Genomic DNA, 22,966 nt, shown 5'->3' on the forward strand with positions numbered 1-22,966 from the left:
TCTGAGCCCTGTGTGTTCTTCTCCCTCCTTGATCTTATTGCCATGCATTCATATCGGGCTAGTCTGTCTTCCCCAAGTGGACTCACTCACTCCTCAAGTGCCTTCCCCAGTGGTGCTGGGGAGCAAACAAAGCTTGTCTGCTGAGGAAGCACACTATTTCTGAGGGTTCTCCAAAAGGCTTTTGACAGTCAAAAGTAGGTATGTTTCTGAGCTTTGGAGATTGAGCCCCAAGTCTGGTGGATACTAACTGTGTACTCTAAACTATACCCAAACTTGTGGTGTTTCTTTCCAGTTAACATTTTACTCACGGTATCTTTAATCCCGGCCTTAGAAAGTCGAGTAGCATTTCTCTTTCTTTTCTTGTCCTCTGGCAGCTGTTCACAGATGGGATCACAAACAAGCTCATCGCCTGCTATGTGGGTGACACCATGGAAGATGTAGTTCTGGTGAGGATTTACGGCAACAAGACTGAACTGTTAGTCGACCGAGACGAGGAAGTGAAAAGTTTCCGCGTGCTGCAGGCTCACGGCTGTGCACCTCAGCTCTACTGCACCTTTAATAACGGACTGTGCTATGAGTTTATCCAGGGCGAAGCTTTGGACCCGCAGCATGTCTGCAACCCAGCCATTTTCAGGTAAATTTGCAAATTTTTTCTTTTGAAAAAGAATGCTATGCACACTAAAGAAATATTAATAAATTAAAAAATTACACATTTAGTTTTCATGTATGGAGGGGAGGAAGGAGAGGAGGGAGAAGGAGAGGGGGCAGCTAGAGGTGGGAGGGAAGGGAGGATGTATGGAGAGACAGGAGAAGGGAGAGAGAGAAAGAGAATATGAATGACGAGAGAGAAAGAGACAGAGACAGAGAGAGTTTGAGTGTATGAGTTTGAGTGTTTTTTGCCACAGCACATTGTTTGTGGTTAGTGGAAAACTTGCTTGTGTGAGTTTTCTTTTTCCCTGTGGGTTTCTGGAACCAAATTCAGGCCATCAGAATTGCACAGCAAGCAGTTTACCTGCTGTAACATTTAGCTGGCTTTTTAGACACTTTTTTTTTTTTTTGGCTTTTCGAGATAGGGTTTCTCTGTATAGCCCTGGCTGTCCTGGAACTTACTCTGTAGACAAGGCTGGCCTCCAACTCAGAAATCCTCCTGCCTCTGCCTCCCGAGTGCTGGGATCAAAGGCGTGCAGTACCACGCCTGGTCTTAGACACTTTTTAACAGCTGAGTATAATAGTTTGCAATCCGCTGGGCGTGGTGGCGCACACCTTTAATCCCAGCACTCTGGAGGCAGAGGCAGGCGGATTTCTGAGTTGGAGGCCAGCCTTGTCTACAGAGTAAGTTCCAGGACAGCCAGGGCTATACAGAGAAACCCTGTCTCGAAAAAACAAAAAAAAAAAAAAACCAACAAAACAAAACTAGTTTGCAATCCCAGCAGGATCTGTTCAAGGCCATCCTTCGCTACCTAGTTGGGTGCCAGCCTGGACTACATGAGACCCTGTGTCCCTCGCAAGAGGAAAGTGTTTGAACACCAGCAGACTTTTTAGTGTTTGATCCATGTATACCAAAATCTCCTATGTTAGAAGTTGAAACATTTTAGAATATAAAGACTGTTAAGTGGACTTGTTTTAGTGGTTGGTGTGGTGACATTAGCAGACATCGTTCACTCGAGAGAACGAGAGTGGGCCTGGGAGATAATATAATGTCTATGGAAGAGCTTTACCATGGAACATTCCTGAGAGGAGTCCTGGGTTGTACCTTAACATTTTTAGAGTGAAAACTAATTAGAAATGAAACCTGTCATATCATTTGCCTGTGCTGAAAGTCTGTTAAACACTATATAGAAATTTTGTTTTTCTAATGAGGAAGGATCTCATGGAGCCAGGCTGACCTCAGACTTACTGTAACTGAGGGTGACCTGGAACTTGCGATCCTCCTGCCTTTATCTTTGAGTGCTGGGATGCAGGTGTGTGCTACCCTGGTCTTTGTTTGTTTTTGAGACAGGGTCTTATAATGCAGTCTTGGCTGGCGTGGACCTGGCTGAGTAGATCAGGGTATTCTTAAGTGCAGTCCCTGCAGTGCACACAGCTTCTGCCGCACTCACTCCTTCATCCTCGCTGATGTGATGTCCTCATTCCCCATGCAGATCCCACTCGGCCTCCTCTATTCTGCGCCAGGACTGTTGAGTTGTCTTCAGTTCCTCACACTGAAGTGGGTGACATGTCAGTCGGGAGTTTGCAGTCAGGAGACTTACTTTCCAAACGTGATAGTTGAAACTGGACATAGGGAGTTTATGGTTTCCACTTTGCTGATACTAGCAGGATGGTGTGTGTGTGTGTGTGTGTGGGGAGGCATGTTGAAATGGTAAGTTAGACGTCTCGTGGCTTTCATTCAGAGTATACTATTAAAGCTGCCTTGCCACCTTTTTGAGTTGTGGACATTTGGGCATAGAGCCAGGCCGCTCATCTTCACTGAGGTATGGGAATTTGCTGCCTCGGTTTCCTCATTTAAAAAATAGGAATAATATTAAGTTTATCAGTGCAGAAACACAGGCTGAATTTCTATCATCTAAAATGCTTCAGGCTGGAAATGCTGCTCTAGGTATTTTTGGCCGTGGAGTATTTGCACATTCATAATGTGCTGCTGTCTTTGGTTTGAGGCCAAGTTTCAACACAGAATCCATGTATGTTGGGCTATGTACCTAGAGCAGAGCCTGAGTGTAGTTGTATACAGGGTTTTCAGGGTGTCACATAGTCAGCAGTGGAATTTACTATCTGTGTCCTTTTTCTAAGGATGCTCAAATCAACTTGTATGTGTAGGAAGTTTAGAAAGTGTTAAGTAGTGTGTGTAAACTTCTGTAATATTTTTCTTATGTCTTCTTACATGTTAGCCAGACTGCAGTTCTAACAACTTAGATACTAAGAAGCTACTAATGCTATTTTGGCCAATTGTCATAGATAAGTGGCTGCCTCTGATATGCTTTTGGAAGCATGCTCTTCTAAGTTTTCAGCTGAGTGTGCTATGTATGTGGAGTTGGTTCTACTTGGGAAGTGGAAGGCAGGAGGCTAACCTTGGGTATGTGAGGTTTTTTTTTTTTTTTTTTTTTTTTTCCCCTGTAAAGTAGCTGGGAGGAGACTCAGTGGGTACAGTGCTGTTGCACAGCTGAGCACCAGAGTGTGCATTCCCAGAACCACTCAAATCCAGGATGCTGCGCACACCTGTCACCCCACTTCTGGGGGAGGAAGGTGGGGACAGTTGGATCCCTGGGGCTCCTTGGCCAGTTGAGCAAAAGTAGGGAACTTCAGGTTTAGAAGACGACTATCTCAAAGGCAGACAAAACGTCATCAACGAGGACATTCCTGTTGTTACCTTCTGGCCTACGCATTCATGGCAGGCACACGACCCGTACCTATGACCCCTCTCCCCAATTTACAAAACATTTAAATTCACACCAAACTAGATGTATGACTAGATGTATGCCTTTTGATCCCAGCCACTCAGAAGGCTGAGGGGGGAGTATTACTTGAGGCTAGGAATTTGAGGCTTGGGGGCTCAAAAATAGCAAGGTCCGCAGACACTGGGCACTGAGCCCTCTCGGTTAGGACGGTGCTCAGAGGACCTGTCCAGTGCTCCGAGTGCTTCCCGACTGACAAACCTAACTTAAATTAGGTGACACGAGGTGATCAGAAGTCCAGGGTCATCCATCCTCTGCTACTTAGTCCGAGGCTAGCCTAGGGTATTTGATCTCAAAAAGATCAGGCAAGAGTAATTGTACAAACTTAAAAGTGTTTATTTAATCACAACTTTGTGACACTTGATTCTCTGTGTCTTAGTTTGAATTGTTCTCAAGTATTTTTGTGTGTTAGGGTCATCGGGGAAGCTTTACTTATTCTCACTCATTAGCTAGACCCCAAGCAAGCCCATTAAATCAGAATTTGGGAGGATGGTAAATTGTTTTTAGCAGTGCTGCAGCTGGGGAGGGGATAGCGTTTGTCTTCTGGGATCATAGTTACAGTAGTGATAAACTGTGGCCAGGATGGGATGCTACGTGGTCAGAAATTCCTGAGTAGTTGCATCAGGAGTCAAGGATGCTGTGGCCATAGCAAGCAGCTGTGAGGTGCAGCCACTGTGTGAGGTGGAGGAATCTGGAAAGGTTTGCAGGAAGCAGCCAACTTGACCTGGCAGAGTTACTGTCAAAATGGAGCTTAGAAGGAAACCCCTAGAGCAGAGCCTGAGTGCAGTTGTATACAGGGTGCAGAAAGGCGTGGAAGACAGTTGAGGAACCTGGCTAACAGTGACACAGTGAGAATCTTTTTTAAATAGACTACTTAATTATCCTTAATTTAAAATTTTGTTTTTAAACAGGCTAATAGCTCGTCAGCTTGCTAAAATCCATGCTATTCATGCGCACAATGGCTGGATCCCCAAATCTAACCTATGGCTAAAGATGGGAAAATATTTCTCTCTCATTCCCACCGGATTTGCTGATGAAAACATTAATAAAAGGTAAATTACTTTGGTATTTGCATGGCTTTGCCCTTACTATGTACTGAAAGATAGTGCTGGTGTGCATTCCTCTCTGTATTAAAGTGAACAGTTGTTGACTGTGGCTCTCAGGTGACACTGCAGCAACAGTCTCCTTTCTCCTCGCCCTGTTGAAGCGTCCCCTCCCCACCCTGACCCTGAAGAAAGTCCCTACACAGTGAGGGGGGGGGGAGTTGCTGCAGACACAAGTATTCATTTAGACGCAATTATAAAGAACACCAGCAGAGGGCACAGCGGCACCAATTACCGTAAAGGTCTAGAGGGGTAGAGGTGTGGGTATGGGATGGGACTGTAAGAATTTAGGCCATCTTAATTTACTGTGTTTATTTAAATGGTAGATTATTAGGGTGAAAATTTACCTTCTGAGATCTTAGCTCTTTCACATTGACTACCAAGTTCAGACTGCAAGTGTTGGTTCATGTTTTATATGGGATTTTTTTAGATTAGTCTTAGAATCTAAATCTTGAATATTATTAGTAGTATAAACATGGAACATTTTATTAGGTTTCTATGTAAAGTGTGTTAAGGCTTTTGCTTTGTGTAGGAATTCTGTTTCCAGAACAACAGAAGCAAGCATGATTTAGAAGTGTTGACAGTGTGCTTACCCACACGTATGCACACACACCCAGAATCTCTTAAGCACATGTGCACACACAGAAAGAATATTGTAAGTGGTCTGGGAAGCAGCAGACTGTGGGTCCAGCTTGGCAAGTCCTCAGCTCCATGTCCCTGTCATGTCCCCTTGGCAAGTGCTCAGCTCCATTGTGTCATCTGTGTAAAGGGACCGGACTACTGTAGGTTATTAGCTGAGTTTGTTGGTGGTCTCCCCATGTAGATAATTTGTGTGGAGGGTAAAGGGTACTTTGATAGACTTTGGATGAAGAACCAAGAGGCCAGGCAGCTCTTTGGGAAGGAGTGACTAGCAGTCCGTGCCTGGAGGGCATGTGGCAAGCTGGAGGAGGTCGCCCATTCTGTGCCATTATATTTTCTATTAAATTTTATGCAAATAGATAACCTACATCCATACTTTTGGGTTCCTCCTTTTTCCCAGGCACCCTTCTATTAACCCTCGTGCTTAAAATCTATGTTAAGGGGGCTGGTGAGATGGCTCAGTGGGTAAGAGCACCCCCGTAATGAGATCTGATGCCCTCTTCTGGTGCGTCTGAAGACAGCTACAGTGTACTTACATATAATAAATAAATAAATAAATAAATAAATCTTAAAAAAATAAAAAAAAATCTATGTTAATAATTTTTTTTTTAAAAGAAACTTTCTCCTCAGTTGCACTGAGGCAAGTCATAGCTTTGTTGTTGAGATGAAGTAGTTAATTTGAGTGTGTCATCTCCATCTTAGATGGTGCTCTAGGGTTTTCTGAAGATAACTCATTTTCACCTTTCCTTGCTTAAAATAAACATTTTCAGTCTGTAACTTTAAATCATACACTTTGTGTCTCAGTCCCCTCGCCTGTATAGAGTGGCAGTTAGCATCAGGTGTTGAGAGTGGACACCACAGCTGCTCACTGCTTATTCTGTCCCTTTTAGTTTCTGCTCTACAGTTTAACTGTCTTATGTTTAAGTTGACTATAAAGGTTTTCTTTATTCAGGTTTTGGAACACTTTGATTTATTGTTGAATTCAGGAATATGTGCTTATTCAATAGAAAGCATTTGAGGTAGAATTTTAACTTTAAATTTGAAAGAAGTGTCAATTAGATAAACAACTCTTCTTTTAAAATGGAAAGGTTCCTGAGTGAGATCCCAAGCCCGCAGCTTCTGCAGGAGGAGATGACTTGGATGAAAGAGCTGCTTTCAAGCCTGGGCTCACCTGTGGTCCTTTGCCATAACGACCTGTTGTGTAAGAATATAATCTACAACGAGAAACAAGGTAGGTATTTGACCTTAGCAGTAAGTAATTTGATTGATTGCTCATATGCTCTTTTTAATGGTCCCTCGTCTTTGTATCAGTAAACAAGGAGTAAAACATACACAAAGATTTTTGCTTGAGGTTATAAAAATCATGGTAATTGCTATTAGGAATATACATATATATATATATATATATATATATATATATACATACATACACACACACATAAATACATATATATGGATAAAATGCCTTTAAATTGTTAAAAGTAGTTGGTTCTTGACTTTTTAAGTGTATAATGATAATTGTATGTATGTGTGTGTATATATACATATATATATGTATGTATATACTATACATAAATATACACATATAAATATATTTTTAAAAGCTGTTTGGCTACTTGTGATTTTGAAAGCATGTCTGCTGTAATGGGGAGTGTGGGAAATCAACAGATTTGCTACTGCACTGCTGGATCTGCGCTGTGGGCTTAGCAGCATTAGCAGCCAGGCTTTCTAATTCCTGTGTGTGTGCTGATACTCTAGGGAGAGACTCAAATGTAGCCTACTGCCTTTGTTCATATTTATAGCAAATGAAGTAGTAATAAAATAGCTTTGGTAAATAGACTTAAAATATTCTGAGATACAAGTTGATACTTTGGTGTAACTTTGTGTGACTGCTCATATCTTGATGCTTCCTGTTCACATGTAAGAGTCACTGGTTGCGTTATTAGGTCATTGGGTAAAGTGCTTTGAGGTTTGGTTGCTAAACAGTAAACATCTTCAAATATTAAATTGAAATTTGAAAGTACCATTTGTGTTAAAAATTAATAATTGAAGTGCTTGAAACTGGAGCCACTGCTTTTCAGAGAAGGCCAATTTTGAAAGTAGTTATTTTGTGGAGACTGTATTTTAAATTAAAAAAAAAAAGTGTTTTTATGTATATACTAAAACCAAAAAATCATTATTATTGTAGTCATAAATGTATTAAATTTCCTATTAGTGATTTTATATCCAGAGTTGGGACTGTTCTAATAAAATAATTGTTAATAATTATTGCTAATTTTAGCCTGAAACCCAACTAAAGAGGCACTGTCAAGGATGGTGCGGCCTTAAGTTATATTTTCAAAGACATTCATTTTTCATATTTGATATTTTAATGTGGATGAGAGATTGTTTTAAAAAAAAAACAAAACACTGCACTAAAGGCTGTGTTTTGAACTGTTTTAATTTTTGTGTGGAATCACTTCATTTTAAACTTTAGGTATACCGTAGAGCATAAGTGTTTGACAGTGTTCTTTGAGGAGTTGTTACGGTACGGGAGTGGTGACCAGATCTCAATGCCATATGAGATAGAAGCATTAGCTGTGCTTAGCAGGCCTGCTAGCGTTCAGTGCATTTGTGTAATGGAGTTTCATGGAAGGGACTTCATCTTACAGTGAAGTGGACACTCAGCTTTATCTTTAACTGCACGTTAAAGGGAATTTGTTACTTCCTTTGGAATATAGGTTTAAATATCATTTATATTTTATCTTTTTGCATATCCATTTCATAGAACAAACTTGTTTATAAAACTAAAAATAAGGGACCAAAAAAATCAGATTACTTTGTCATAGGTACTTTTCATTAAACATTTGTCAGTCTCAGCTCTTGATGATTTACATGTAAATCAAAGAGAAGAATTAGGTTCTAATTTGGTGTTAGAGGTCAAAATCCCTCTCCATGTCTCTCTGTCCCTTTCCTTCCAGTAAGAGTTCATGTTGTATTGCTTGCTCCTTGTCTTTTGAGTGTTAGTAAGGAAAGACTCTGTTATGTGTTCTCTTTATCAGTCAGTAGTTTTGTGTTTATTGGAAAGGCTGATTAGATCTTGGATTTCTATGTTAATAGTTGATACATAAGCTCTAAGACACTGTAGTTAGTGTTCAGGTAAAACTTAAAATTCAAGAACGCCTGACCTGATGTTCTTTGTTGTGATTTCAGGTGAGGAGCTAGTAGCTCTGAGATAATGAAAGCATGTGACCTATTTGAATCTGTAGTTACAAGTAGAAGATAACCACATTTTAGTCCAACAAGTTGGTAAGCTTAATGCATTTGGCCTAGGAGCATTGCTTTGACACTCCAGAGGTGATTTGAGAACAGGCAGTATGGGAGCCAGGTGTGTGTAGGTACATCTTGTATCCCAGCACATAGGAGGCAGAGGCAGGCAGATGTAGTCTACTTAGTTCCAGGACAGCTAGAGCTACTGAGACCCCATCTCAAGTGGGGGCTGAGGAAACCACAAAAGGGGGCTGGAGAGCTGGCTCTGCCTTTAAAGGCGAGGCTCTCAACCACAGCAGCAGCAAAGGCAAATTGGCTACACCTGTTTTAGCTGGCCCTTCCTTTACTGTAGCATGTGAAAGCTGAGCTTTTTGAAGGTACTTGTACTTAGAATAATGGATTAAAATTTGCATTTTATTTACGTACACATTTGATCTGTTATCTTAAAGTCATCCTCTTGAACTCCCTATTTTCTGCTTATCTTGTGAGATATAAGTAGATAAAAATAAGGAAGTGAGTGGGCTGGACCTGATATCATCAAGCTGTCTTTGTTCTTTCTCAGCAGTGTAAGTTTGAAGCTCACTTTTGATACTTCACATTTGTGCAGTGACTGCATACATTTAAAGTAATGTGATGAACTGGCTTTGGCATTACATACATACATGGTTTGCCAGCCATTATTATGCTGTTAATAGTATACGTTTTATAAAATGCTATCAGGATCTGGGGAGTGGTGATGCACACCTTTAATCCTAGTGCTTGGGAGGCCGAGGCACATGGATCGCAGTGTGTTCCAGGACCGCCAGAGCTACTAGGAGGAACAAATGAAAGAAACAAACAAACAAGCCCAAAACAAAACAAAAACCCAAAGCAACAACAGAAGAATTAGCATAAGAATGCAGGCGTTCCTTAGCTGCTGCTGATCCATTCCTGACTGTATGAAGGGACAGCTGACCTCAAAGTGGGGTCAGTGCACAGTAATGAGCTAAAATTGTAAAAATAAAACAAAAAATAAAAACAAAAAATAAAGCAGCTGTTCTTCCTACAGAGGAAGGCAGCATTATGCAGTTGTCTGTCAGTCATTTGTTAATCTCACAAGGCTTAGAGTGAGGAACTCGGAGTGACTTGCAGTTCGTAGTATTCTATTTGGATATTAGCTAATTCTTCAGTTGGGGACATATCAGAAGCCATTGATGAAGTTTTCAAGATTGAGAGCTTGTCTCTACTTTTGTTAGAAGGTTCTTTGCTTTGACAATGACTTTAGTTAATTTGTTTCTTACCCTCATCCCAATTTCTTCATAAGAGCCCATGTATAAGTCTTACTATAACTTTAAATTTAAGGGATGTTAATCATTGTCCATTTTCTATTCAGTAAAACACAAGAAGTTGATTGGCATTTAGGCAAAACAAAAGTAGAAGAAAATGAAGGCCTTTTATTGGAATGGTTTTAGTTTTGTACACGGTAGGTAGGAAAGTCTGTACTACTGTCCTCTGATTGGCTCTAAACAAGATCCATTCTGCTCTTACTAACACAGAACTTATTGTTTTAGTGATGTAGAAGATCTTTCCCATGGGTTTATTTTAACATTTAATACAAATCTGACTTGCTAGGAGGTTTATAGAGATTTCTTAGCCCTTCCTGCTTGACCGACACAGATCAGCCTCAGTGGAGCTGTCCTTGTGGTACCAGATGTAGCTCAGTTGCTAACTGCTGACCTAGTACATACAGAGCCTCAGCCATCCTCAGCCATCCTCCTCCATCTTCAGCCAGCGTCGAGTAAGTGGGTGTGCCAGTACTGTAATCCCAGTACTTGGAAGGTAGAAACAAAGGACAGGAAATTCAGGGTCATTCTTGGGTAGGTTTTAGGCTCCTCCTCCCCCAGTCCCTATTAAAGAAATAACAGAAACAAACAGAATCTTGTCTTTGAAACGTTACTGATGAAACAAGCAGAAATAGGTACATAGTCATATAAACAGTTTGCTTATAAAAATCAATATATTCATACACATATATACCTTTGCTTGCCTGCTTGGAGTACCACCATATCTTTAAAATAAAAGCCATGTTTATAGAGTACTGAGTTTAAATATCTACAAATACAGATATAGACCTAACTCTTTCTAACCCTGTACCTGGTACCTAGAGTCTCTACGATTGACAAGTTTGTGCTGTATCCCACCTCACCTGCTCATTCATCAGTCTGTCTTCCTTTCTTACTTTATCTTCACTGAGTTGCAGACCTGCGTGGTTTCCATCCCCAAGTTCTTTACAGTGTAGTGTGTTTAGAGCTCAGCATGCACTGAAGTGTACTGTGCCAGGCTTAGCATAGCAAGCTGGGGGTGGTGATGTGGAGTAGCATTGCAGCCATTGGGAAACTGAAAGCGTGGGATATCTGTTGCCTGAGAAATTCAAGGTAACCTAGGCAACATAGTGGAAACCTGCCTTTAAAAACAAGTTTTAAGCATGCTACTTGTAGAATTTGACAGGTGTCTGCCCCTATAAGCTGAAGGCCCTTAAGTACAGAACAGTTCTACCATCCTGGAGAGAGCCTCGTGCTCTCGAGAAGAATACACTAATCCTGAATTGATTTACTCTAGACTACTGTGTGTGAGAGTAGAGCAGCCCAAGACAGTCAGCGTCCAGCAGGACTCTAGCCAGACGCAATGGTGCATGTCTGTAATCCTAGCTCGCAGGAGACTGAGGCATGGAAATTTTGTGAGTTAGAGACCTGTGCTGTCTATGTAGTGAGTGACAGGGCAGCCAGGGCTACAGAGCAAGACCCTGTTTTAAAACCCAACAAACAGTCCCCTGCATTCCTTAGTTATTAAGGAGCACTGACTGAGATTGCTGGATGTTTGTTTTCAGTGTTTATTTTTACTGCCTGACAGTGTCACAGTTTCTGGTGTACGGCGGTCCTTCCTCCTCCAGTATTCTCTTGTTCTTTCCCCATTCCTGCTGAGCCCTTTCTTCCCAGCATCCCTCTCTCCTCTTTCTGTGTGTGCCTGGGTGTGACCCACTGGTTTTCCTGAGTTGTTTGCATGAGCCTTTTCAGACGCATGCGCTAGGCCCACTGTATTTCAGTCATACCTGGGTGAGAATGTTAAATGCCGTGTTTCCCCTTTGTGGAAATGCTCTTGCAGCCCTTCCTCTCCTGCTACTGTGCTTGTGTTCTGTGTAGTAGAGCCTCCATTTCTCTCCTAGCATTTGACTACTTCCCATGTACCACGAGGGCTCTTGTGTCCCTCCCCAGGCTCAGCCTCACACAGCTGTTGCCAGTCCCTGCTCTTACAGTGAGAGTGATGTGTGCTGGCCTGGGCTGGAGGTGGGTATTTCCTCGCTCACATCCTCTTGCCAAGCTCTTACACAGAATTCCTGTGAACTTTCCTCACCGCTGTTTCTCCATGTCTAAGAGCTGGGCTGGAAAGGGTCCGACTCTCAAATAGGTGACTTTTCTTTTCATTTGTAATAAGATAAGGTCAAGACATGTGTCTTGTTATAATTATATAGCCTTGTTTAGTTCGTTTTTGGCTTTAACATGCTTTAATAAATGGAAGACTAGTTTTCTTGCATTGAGATTTGACCAGTTTAACTGGATTTTTCCTACAGTGGTGAGGGCTTCAAGCAGTAGTAAAAAAAATCAAAAATATTTTTGAAAATTCAAATTCATCCATTATTTGCTTTGTGTTGTGTGTCACTGGTGCAATTATTTAAAGATTATAAAAATCAATGCTAGCCTTTAAGCTGATCATTTTTTTTAAAGGTTAAGGATGCCCTGAGAATCTGGATGATCTAGAAGCCCCTCCTTGGGAAGTGAGTGTGCACATCAGATTCTAGGGTGTGTTTTCATTATCTGTTCACCTTTGAGACCTCAAGGAGAAATTCTTGTCTGAAGGAATTAGTTATTAAGAGTAATGGACATTATTAATACTGGGAAATATTAAAAAAAATTAAACTCACGGTGAAAAGAAACAACATGTTCTGTTGCTAGGAGAATATTTCCCAGTGCTGTAATTTGATTTTTCTGGCACCCTAAAGATCATAAGACCTCTTTAATTTTACATTGTTGCAGAATCTTAAATTTAAGGTTGAGTTCCACTTTGTAATGATTTGAAACAGAATAGTTAATGCAGATTTTAAACATTTCTTTCCTTTAAAGCTTTGTGTCTTGTACAATGTGAGTTTGCCAAATTCTCTTCATCTGCTACAGATTAGGTATGCCATTGCTGCTGCCATGTGGCGGCGCCCCGTGCTTCTTAAACGCACTGACTGGAGCTTTGTCGCCTCACTTGTTCACATGCACGGAGCCTGGTAACAGCCCCATCTGTATTTTGTTAGCTTCATTTTCTTATCTTTAGATTTCATTATAAACTCAACATAGCTTTTAAACGTAAAGGCCAGTGTTAATGAGTTAACGCTACTACAAAAGTCACTGCTAAAACTTTTCATGTTGAAACAGATTTTAACTTTTCTTAAAATGATTTATGTTTTAGTTAAGTTATGTGTATAAGCGGGACTGTTTCTACCTGCTATTTTAACTGTGTTTGCCAAATTCTAAATATACTTTTGAAAATGGAAGCTTTTATTTATGTTGCAAAAGTAAGCTTCGGGACTGGGCTGTGTATTTTTATTGGCACGTAACTATTAAAATGAGCTCTACGAGAAGCTGTGCTTAAACAGCCCAAGGCATCAGCCGCTGCTGTAAGTCACCTGTGAGCGCTCGGCTGCTTCAGTCACGCACATGGTAGATGTTGAACTCTGCTCTTTGAACGCTCGTGGAGGCATAGGTATGTTCTGGATCGTTGTATTTAGTTTTGCTTGTTGACAGTTTCCTAGAGAATACTCATAGTATTCTTTTTTAAGAATAACATTTTTCTCTTCAGAAATGCTCATTGTAAAGAAGTTTTAAAAGAAAGAGAAGAAAAGTTTAAAGGAAAGTCACTAGTCTACCACTACAATAAATGAGATGAACATTTTGTTTTGGTTTATTTCAATTCACCTTTGCCCTATATCCTCTTTTCTTAGACATAGTTTAATAAATTGTAACACAGTATATTAGCTGATTTCAATATCCATTTCGTAACTTTATCTTTTAGACTCCTAATTTTGAGTGCTTTGTCTCAGTCCAGGGCTTGCCGTGAGACTTTGTCCGCAGCTTGTCACTGCCAATCTTGTCCGGATGCCCTTGTGTTGCTCGCTGAAATCCTCCAGTGACGGGTGCTTGTCAAGCAGCCATGGGCTTGCAGCAGCCACAGGGATTGCAGTGGTTTATTCTTAGTAACATTTAAGGACCCTTACCATTCACTGTAACAAGATGCATCCAGTTTTGCAAACTGGAATATACTTTGATCATTGCTCCTTTTCCCAATACAGTGTTTAGGGTCAACCCCAGGCCTGGTGCCTGCTAGGCCTGCTAGACCACATCTCAGCTCAGGCTGCTCCCAGCCCCTGGCCTGCCGTCCTTACACAGTTTTAGAATGGAATCCAGTTGCTCTCTAAAGAGCTTCACATTTACCACAGCAGCCCCTGGTCATAAGTTCTTAACTATAACTATGCTCATATACTTCTGGAGTAAATATCCAGATCTCTATTAAGGCAGTAAAATTAAGACACTGCTTTCTTTGAGAAACGCCCCTGTAACTGCAGCACACGGCTTACAGGACAGGATGACCACGTTGTTGTTACACAGTCTCTCAGCCTGACCAACTTGAGATGGACTTTCGCAGCATGGCCACTCTGTGTCCACTGCAGCTGGAGTTCCATGGGCACACACGTCCTTGGTGTGCACAGTGACGTACATTAGTTTTTAAAAAAAATCAGTATCACTTCTGTGTTTTATCATAGAATATATTCAGCTTATATATTTACATGTAATCCCACGGTAATGAGCACTTAAAAATTAAAAATTTCTAAGTCATAGTAATCACTTGTAAAAGGTGGGCAGAGTTGTCTTCACACACACACACACACACACACAGAGTGAGGGAGAGAGAGACAGATACACACATACATTTGAATGAAATTTTAATTTAACTCATGTAATGCCCTTGAGACATGGAAAACGCAGTTGTGAGGTTAAACCATACAAGCTTAAGACTTTGACAGCATCAAATTGATCACCACGTTTACTGTCAGAAGCACAGAATTCATGGTTTCCCACTTTCTTTCCTACGTTAGATAAGCTTGCTAGTGTAGAGTTTGTCATAGGCGATGTCTTGTTCAGATAGGCTGTTAACGATTCACAGTTGTTTCTAATTAAATATGAGTTTTTAAGTTATTGATGCCCCCATGTGGTGAAAAGCGTATCTTTCCTCTGTTAGAACTTGGAAATGACTATATTTTCATTTTAATAAAAGTGGATAATAATGTTTTTGAAATGCTGTTGATCAGGGACATAATTTGAATTTTGTAAAGCTCATTGCCATAAAATTCACAGCCTCACCCTGTGTTGTCTCAGAAGTGCATGTAACCAAGCACGCCCATTGAGACAAAGTATAAGAGAGACTGAGTTATAGATAGCATAGGGCTTTTCTGATCATGTTTGTGATTTCTTATTTGCTTTGTTTCTGTGTCTCACATAGGTGACGTACAGTTCATTGATTATGAGTATTCTGGATACAACTACCTGGCATATGATATTGGAAATCATTTCAATGAATTTGCAGGTAAGACCCATGCTTCACTGTTGCGGTCATCTGCCAACACTGACGCTCTAGAGCCGTTCAGGACCAAGTCCCTGGGCAGGAGCAGCATGTGCCGCCCAGCACTTGACCCTCTGGCTTTGTTTACTTGTTCCTGGAGAAGAGAGCCTTCCCCTCATTGCCACCAGAAAATACTGCACTAGAAGGGGAGAATCTTGGAGAGTAGTGGTGTGTGACCTGGGTTTTGATCCTGTGCAGTCCTTTGCTCCATGTGCCCATCACATGTATCTTGCTTCCATCTCCAGCACAACAAAGCCACATGGTTCTTGAAATGCTTTTTAACAAGACACTGACATTTTTTATGGTTTTGTTTTGATTGCTACAGATGCCATCTTCATGCTGCATCCCTCCCTTCTGCTCCATGTGCATCCAAATACTACCTAACATCCAGGTGTAAAGACCGTAACAGCTCCCTCCTTCATAGCGAGAGCAGCATGCGTGTATGAAGGGTGAACTCTTAGCCTACACAACCTCATTGCTGCCTATGAGTTAACGCCAGTTTAAATTTGATTGCTATTAAAAAGCTGAGCATTTTTACCTCTTGAATTTCATTTTATAATTACTTCTAAAACTTGAGATTTTTAAAATGTAAGTGGAATATATAATTAACACTATATTTAGGATATTTTTTTTTTTTTTGAGTCAGGGTTTCTCTGTGTAGCCCTGGCTGTCCTGGAACTCACTCTGTAGACCAGGCTGGCCTCGAACTCAGAAATCCGCCTGCCTCTGCCTCCCAAGTGCTGGGATTAAAGCGTGTGCCACTACTGTCCAGCTTAGGATTTTCTTAAAAGTAAAGATCAGAAAATAATTTGGGTGTTTTATTCCTAGTGAGGATATGGCATCACTGAACTTAGACTTGTAGCAGATTCCTGTCTTTTTATATTTATATAATTTGGGTCTAGGCTAATAAATGAAGTTGGTGGAAGTTTTGATTCTAGTTACTTAGTTCTATCAAATTTACCACACATATATGATACATATGCGCACACCACAGCCCATGCGTGTGCTGCACATGTTCTCATGTGCTCACTCGCCAGGAGGCAGGAATGAGTCTGTGTAGAATAAGAGTTCACCCTTTTGGTTTTTTTTTTTGTTTGTTTGTTTTTTGTTTTTTGTTTTTTATTTTTTGTTTTTTGTTTTAGAGACAGGGTTTCTCTGTGTAGCCCTGGCTGTCCTGGAACTCACTCTGTAGACCAGGCTGGTCTCGAACTTAGAAATCCGCCTGCCTCTGCCTCCCAAGTGCGGGGATTGAAGGTGTGCGTCACCACGCCCGGCGAGTTCACCCTTGTGTCATCCACAGTGGTCTTAGACCTTCTGTGGGAAAAGCTGAATTAAGCCCTGACTGTTGGAATACAAGGGAGGAAGGGAGCATTAAGGTGAGATTGCTGTCTCTAAGACAGAACTCTCTGGGAGGAGAAGCAAAAGCTGTAACACGACAGAGCCGGGTTTAGAATATTTATGAAGAACCCCAAGCGCCAGGCAAGAGCAGCAGAAACATTGAGGGTTGGTCATCAGACTGTGGTCACGGCCCACCTTTCTTCTTTCTTCTTCATCACCCCTTCCTTTGGAAAAGATGGAAGTAGAAAATGGCAGAGTTGGGGTATATGGGCATGCAGCTGGACATGGTGTTTGTTTTCCTTTGTGGGGTGGACCTAGGAGGACTGGACATGGAGAGTATTGTGGTGCACTGTGTGAAACTGCCAAATAATCAATAAAGATGTGTTTATCCTGTGTGTTATCAAACGCTGTTAGGACGAGGTGCTTTTGGCTCTGCTCTCCCTTTACTGCTTAAAATACCCAGAGGCCCTTACTCCATGGTAGCCCGGGGCGCCTGCTGAGGACTGCTCAGTGGGAGCAGTGACGTCATCCGCTTCCTAAGATGAGCAGCAGCTCTGTGCCTTGCTTAGAGTTACGCTAGGTCAGAGTGCAGGTCCATTGTGTGATGGAAGGTATGGCCAGCAGGAGTGAGAGGCTGCACGGCTTCTCTCTGGGAAACTTGGTGGCAGTGCATAAGCACGTGAAGGGCGTTTCTCAGTCGTCTGTGTCTCCTCAGGTGTCAGCGATGTAGACTATAGTCTCTATCCAGATCGAGAGCTCCAGGGCCAGTGGCTGCGCTCTTACCTTGAAGCTTACAAGGAGTATAAGGGCTTTGGCAGTGATGTCACTGAGAAGGAAGTCGAGACTCTCTTCATTCAAGTCAATCAGTTTGCGTTGGTGAGTAAAGTCAGCGAAACGTTCTGAGTGTTGGTAACCAGGTGCTCATCACCTGGCAAAACAAGTTTTAGTTTGTAAATTTTGTTGAAAATAGTGAAAAGTGTGGTTGCTTGCAGTCTGCCTCATTAATTTCCTGGTTTTAAGGACACACTCTGTTGTTGCTTTACCCACTTGTCTATCTGTGCCTGAGTTCACTTTGAAAATACTGAGTTATCTTCTGAGAATATTGTCGTTCATTAGCACAGCTTACAGCTGATGTGCTAAGACATTCCTGAGTATTAGGACGGTTCTTTCAGCTACTTTATAAATTTCAAGTATGATTTTATGAAATTGGCTTTGGGAGCATTGGCCATCTTTTCAGAGAGCCTACAGTGATGGCCCACAACTAGACTGTTGATGCTCTTAGGTTCAGGCACTGATTCTCCAGAGACCCTGGCAGCGCAGTGCACGTGAGTGGCTGTGTCGATGTGACAGCTGCTGTCTCATGTCGCATGGTCGAGCTGCTGGGCACAGTACTCACTTCCAGAAAGAAGTGGACTTAACAGACTTCATGCAGCGTTCACATGCTGTAGATTCTAGGATTGTATCTGAACACAGCCCATTAACCAGATGCTAGGTGCTCACGGCTGCTCTAGCTGAGGAATACTGGAAGTAAAGTTCTTCAGAATGCTTATAAATTAGAATGACCAGGTGATTTTTTTTTTTTGGTAAAAGTTAACACCCATCTTTACAATTTTTAGTGAAGTATAATTACGAATAAACTTAAATATGACTTAAGGGGAAAACCTCAAGGTGGTCCAGGCTTCCAGTACCAGCTCTTGGGAAGCAGACACAGATCTATCTAGATCTTAACACCAGTCTGGCCACACAGCAAGGAAAACCAGCCTGGACTATATGAGACCTTATTTCCAACAAGTAAACCAAGCTTCCTGCAAACAAGCATCCTGACCTCGGTGTATGACTTGGGCCCATAGCCTTGTCATAGCCTTGTCATAGCCTTGTGTGCCAGGCCTCGGGGCTGCGGTTGCAGGTGTCCTTGGCCATGCTGGCTCTCGCAGACAGTCACACGTGTCACTTTTATGAGGACAGCAGAGATGTCAGCAAGCACGCTCACTTGTAACCATGAAGACCTGTGTTTAGCCCCCCAGCATCTACCTACAAGTGGGCATGACAGACCTGTCCTTCCAGTCCTATCTGAGTGGCCTTCTGACCAGCCAGCCAGTTCAGTCGGTCAGATAGCTCCTGTCTCAAGAAATGGCTCAGCAGGTAAAGTGCTAGCTGTGTAAACAGTAGGCCCGGAGTTTGGGTCCACAGTGCCCAGTGTAAAGAGCTAGGTAGGTATGATAGCCCTCCTCTAATCTAAGTTCAGTGCAGGGATTCCCAGAACAGCCTGACTAGCTAGGCTAGCTCAGCTCTGGGTCAAGAGAGAGACCCTGCCTCCGTGTACAAGGTGGAGAGAGAACAAGGAAGACGCCTTTTCATACACATGCATCTCTGATGCATATCCCTACACACAGGCATTCACATAGACACACATGCAAAACTATAGGGTGGAACGTGATAGTGTGTCCATGTGCACACAGGTGCATACGGCCCCACATCATTACGCACTCTGATAGAAAAAGATAAAGGGCATCAAAGTAAACAGTGCTCTGTGTGTGTGTGTGTGTGTGTGTGTGTGTGTGTGTGTGTGTGTGTACCACATGTGGGATTCTGAGAACAACTTGGAGGTGTGAGTGTTCTCACCACCATGTGAGGATCAGGCATTGAACCTGTGTCCTTAGGCTTCATGGCAAAACGTTTATTCACTGAGCCATCTCACTGGCTGAAGAACCAACTGTTCTATTAATATTACCCCTTTAGCATTTTCTTTACGTTTATGTGCAGTTTTCTAGTATATAGTATGTTCACTATATTCTGAGGTCTGATACCAACTTCTGGTTGTTCATAAATAAAACTAGTTAGTTGTTGAATCTCTCTTCTCTTTTCACAGTTCTACTGATCTCTTACGTGACGTCTGTCCATTTCAGTTCTGGAAATGTCTTGTTGCATTGCTTTCTGTTTGCAGAATACAGAGCGTGTGGTAGGATTTTTACACAGGTGTGCACAGGCGTGTGCAGGTGCAAGCTCCAATTCCCTTTAAGACCCTCTGCTAGCTGCTGTTTAACTAGTTTGCTCTCCGTAAAGCAACTCTGGTTTCCTCTTGTGGAGCACTGAGGTGTTTGAGTGGATGAGTAACTCCTCCACTCTTTTCCCATTAAGGTCTTTGTCCGGCTTTTTTGTCAAGGCTACACTTCCTAATAGTGCCATTCCCCGTGGGACACACAGTTAAACACATGAGTCTATGGGAGCCAAGCCTATTCAAATCACCACAGTGGCCAAACCCAAGAATAAGGCTGACCTTCAGAGTAAGGCTAGAAACAACCCTCTTAAGATTTTTAAATGTATTTTGAAGTACTGTACTTAAAGTTAGTAATCCACCTGTAGAATATATAAGATTTTTTTTTTTTCCTAAGGGTGAGGGAAGTAGAAATCCACACCAATGCTTCATTTGGGGCTGGTAGGACTCTCTCCTCTCCCTCTCTCCTCTCCCCTCTCCCCTCTCCCCTCTGCCCCCCTTCCCCTCCCCTCTCTTCCTCGCCCCCTCCCCCTCCCCTCCCCCCTCCCTCTCCTAACTCTACAACTCAGACTGTCCTAGAACTTGCCCAGGCTCAGTTGGAATTTGTAATAATCCTCTTGCCTCAACCTCTTAAGTTTTAATTTGAATTTAAACTTTAATCTATTTTTAGTTTAGATTTATTTATTTTATGTGTATTTGCATTTTGCCTGTATATATACATGTTTGCTATGTCCGCCACAAGATGACATCAGAACACCTGGAACTATATAGATAAAGATATAGATTTTAAGCTAATATGTGGGTGCTTGGAACCTAACTTGTCCTTTGCAAGAACAACAAATAGTTTTGTTTATTTGTTTTTTTGTTTTGTTTTTCTAGGCAGAGTTTCTCTGTAGCTCTGGCTATCATGGACTTAACTCTGTAGACCCGACTTGCCTTAAACTCACAGAGATCTGCCCAGCCATAACAAATTTTCTTAACACCAAACCATTCTCCCAGCCCCAATTAAGAAGAAATTATTATCGTGTAGGGTTCCATAAGGCCATCCATGTGCGTCTACAGTGTCACTGGAGCATGCCCCACCCCATGCTCATCTCCCTTTCTCCACCATCCTCCCATCAGCCCCTTTGTTCTGTAACAGTGTTGCTCTTTATCCGTTTATACCTAGAAGTCTAGGACATGACAAATGAGAGAAACACAGTATTTGCCTTTGTGAGGTTGGCTTAACACACTTAACATGACAGATGTCATCCTTTATGACTGCAGAAATTCCATTGATGCATTATTTGTCCCTGCCTCTCATTGGATAGCTAGGCTGGCTCGTAACCTGATGGCTGTGTAGTGCAGCAGTCAGCAGGAAATGTCCTTGTTATATAGAACATGGCATATATGGTAAATATCGAAGTAGTGTGCATAGCTAGGTATACAGTAGATCTGTTTATAACTTTCTAAGAAGTCTCTCTCCGTGTTGATTTCCATACCTGCTGGGTAATTTACAGTCCAATTAGTAATACAGAAGGGATTTAATCCGACTTCATGCTCTCAGCATTTACGGACATTTGTCTTTTTGATAATTGCATTCTGATACTAGTGAGAATCTCTAATGTGTTTATTTGCACTTCTCTATGGCTGTTGATGTCCACAAGCACTGAAATTTGAGGAGAGATCTCCATAGACATTACAGCATGCCTTGCTAACACCACACACTGAAACAATGTTTACACGCATTTATTGATTTTGTGTAGGTGTGAGCATGCTCATGCCACAGGATGGGTGGGGTCAGAGGATGACCTAGGGGGGATCCTTTCTCTTCTTCTGCCATGTGGACTCTGGAGACTTAAAGCTTGCCGGGCTTGACTGGTGGAGGCCACTTCACTTACCCTCTGAGCCGTCTCCTGGCGCTTCTGTTGCCTTTGCCTTGGAGGATATAACAGAGGGGGAAAATGTTTTTAACATTCATTTTTTTCTAGAGCATCTCTAGTAAAGTCTAGTAGAGCCTTTTCTGGGGAAGTGGAATTTTGATTTTGTTGCCAGCATTAAAAATACCATGTATGTGAAAGTTCTGCCTGAATGTATGCGTGCATACCATTTGTATGCCTGGTGCCCACAGAGGCAGGTAGAAGTCATCGGATCCCCTGGGACTAGAGTTACAGATGGCTGTAAGCTACTGTGGGTGCCATGTAGGTACTGGGAATCCTGTCTGAGTCCTCTGGAAGAGCAGCCCCCATGTTACCAGAATTTTTTAAAAAAATACTTAAAATTTTTGATTTATCATTAGTATGTGTATGTACACGCACATGTGTACCAGAAGTCATGGCAACTTTTTTTTTTTTTTAAAGATTTATTTATTTATTTATTTATTATATGTAAGTTGACTTCAGACACTCCAGAAGAGGGCGTCAGATCTTGTTACAGATGGTTGTGAGCCACCATGTGGTTGCTGGGATTTGAACTCCAGACCTTCGGAAGAGCAGTCGGGTGCTCTTACCCACTGAGCCATCTCACCAGCCCCCATCACGACAACTTTTGAGAGTAGGTTCTTCCTTCCAGTGCCTGGGGTCGAACTCAGAGCTCTTTTCCTTGTTGAACTATCTTGCTGTTGACCTGTGTTAGCTGAATTTTAAAATAATGTGTCTAAGTGAAAATTAATTGTGGGCCAGTGAAATGGCCTAATGGCCAGAGTAAAATTCTGGAAATTTGTGTGGTCGAAGGAGAAAATGAGTCCTCTTTCTTCCACATATGCTCGCTCTCTCTCTCTCTCTCTCTCTTTCTCTCTCTCTCTCTCTCTCTCTCTAAATGTAAAAACAAGGGGGTGGGGGGAGTCTGGAGAGATGAATTGGGTCCTAGCCCCGAGCATGGTGGCACACAGCAATCTACAACTCCTATTCCGGGTGATATAAAACACTTTTCTGGGCACTGGGCATGCACCTAGTGCACATAGATACATGGAAGCAATCAAACTTGTAAAATAAATCACATTAATTTTAAGTTCTAGGATGCAGTTTTCACGGATACACTTGTTCGGCACTGTTGTAATTAGTGTGTATGATGAGCCATTACAATAGGTGGAGGGTGTGACCTAATTCTTGTGTCTGTGTGTTATGTGGAATACTGAATCTGCTTTGGACAAAGGTTACAGAAACTACTAGACTTCAGTTTCCAAGTTGTTTTAACTTTGTCACTTGTCAGTAGGGACAGAGTCATCAGTGTTGACCCTGTAATTACTTGTATGCTTTAATGTGGCCATGTTGTGTAAAAATTAACAGAAGGAAAAAGATATTTTGAAGGCTAGAAAGTAGAGAAAAAAGGAAGTACCCTACATGTATAGAAATAACAATTTTTGTATCATGTACCAAGTATGTTTCCATACTTATTGCTCTTTCTTCTCTTGAAGGCTTCTCATTTCTTTTGGGGACTCTGGGCTTTGATACAAGCTAAGTACTCCACGATCGAGTTCGACTTCCTTGGGTAAGACGATGCTAACTGAGGTTCTT

At 41.9% G+C, this 22,966-nt stretch overlaps 1 protein-coding gene across 3 annotated transcripts in view; it reads left to right on the forward strand.

Annotated features, from left to right (window-relative positions):
* The window catches only part of Etnk1 (ethanolamine kinase 1), a 41,681-nt gene that overhangs the window by 13,347 nt on the left and 5,368 nt on the right, over positions 1-22,966 (forward strand). The window contains exons 2-7 of one of the 3 annotated variants that reach the window (NM_029250.2): positions 375-634; positions 4,361-4,501; positions 6,280-6,422; positions 15,020-15,103; positions 17,193-17,353; positions 22,867-22,940. In NM_029250.2, the coding sequence (NP_083526.2) occupies positions 375-634; positions 4,361-4,501; positions 6,280-6,422; positions 15,020-15,103; positions 17,193-17,353; positions 22,867-22,940 (863 nt within the window). Of the gene's footprint in view, positions 1-374; positions 635-4,360; positions 4,502-6,279; positions 6,423-12,201; positions 12,272-15,019; positions 15,104-15,464; positions 15,681-17,192; positions 17,354-22,866; positions 22,941-22,966 lie in introns of those variants that run through there. The other 2 variants (XM_006507011.4, XM_006507012.1) reach the window with 2 other exon arrangements.

The sequence above is a fragment of the Mus musculus genome, chromosome 6 (genome assembly GCF_000001635.26).
Source record: "Mus musculus strain C57BL/6J chromosome 6, GRCm38.p6 C57BL/6J".
In the NCBI taxonomy this organism is placed as follows: domain Eukaryota; kingdom Metazoa; phylum Chordata; class Mammalia; order Rodentia; family Muridae; genus Mus; species Mus musculus.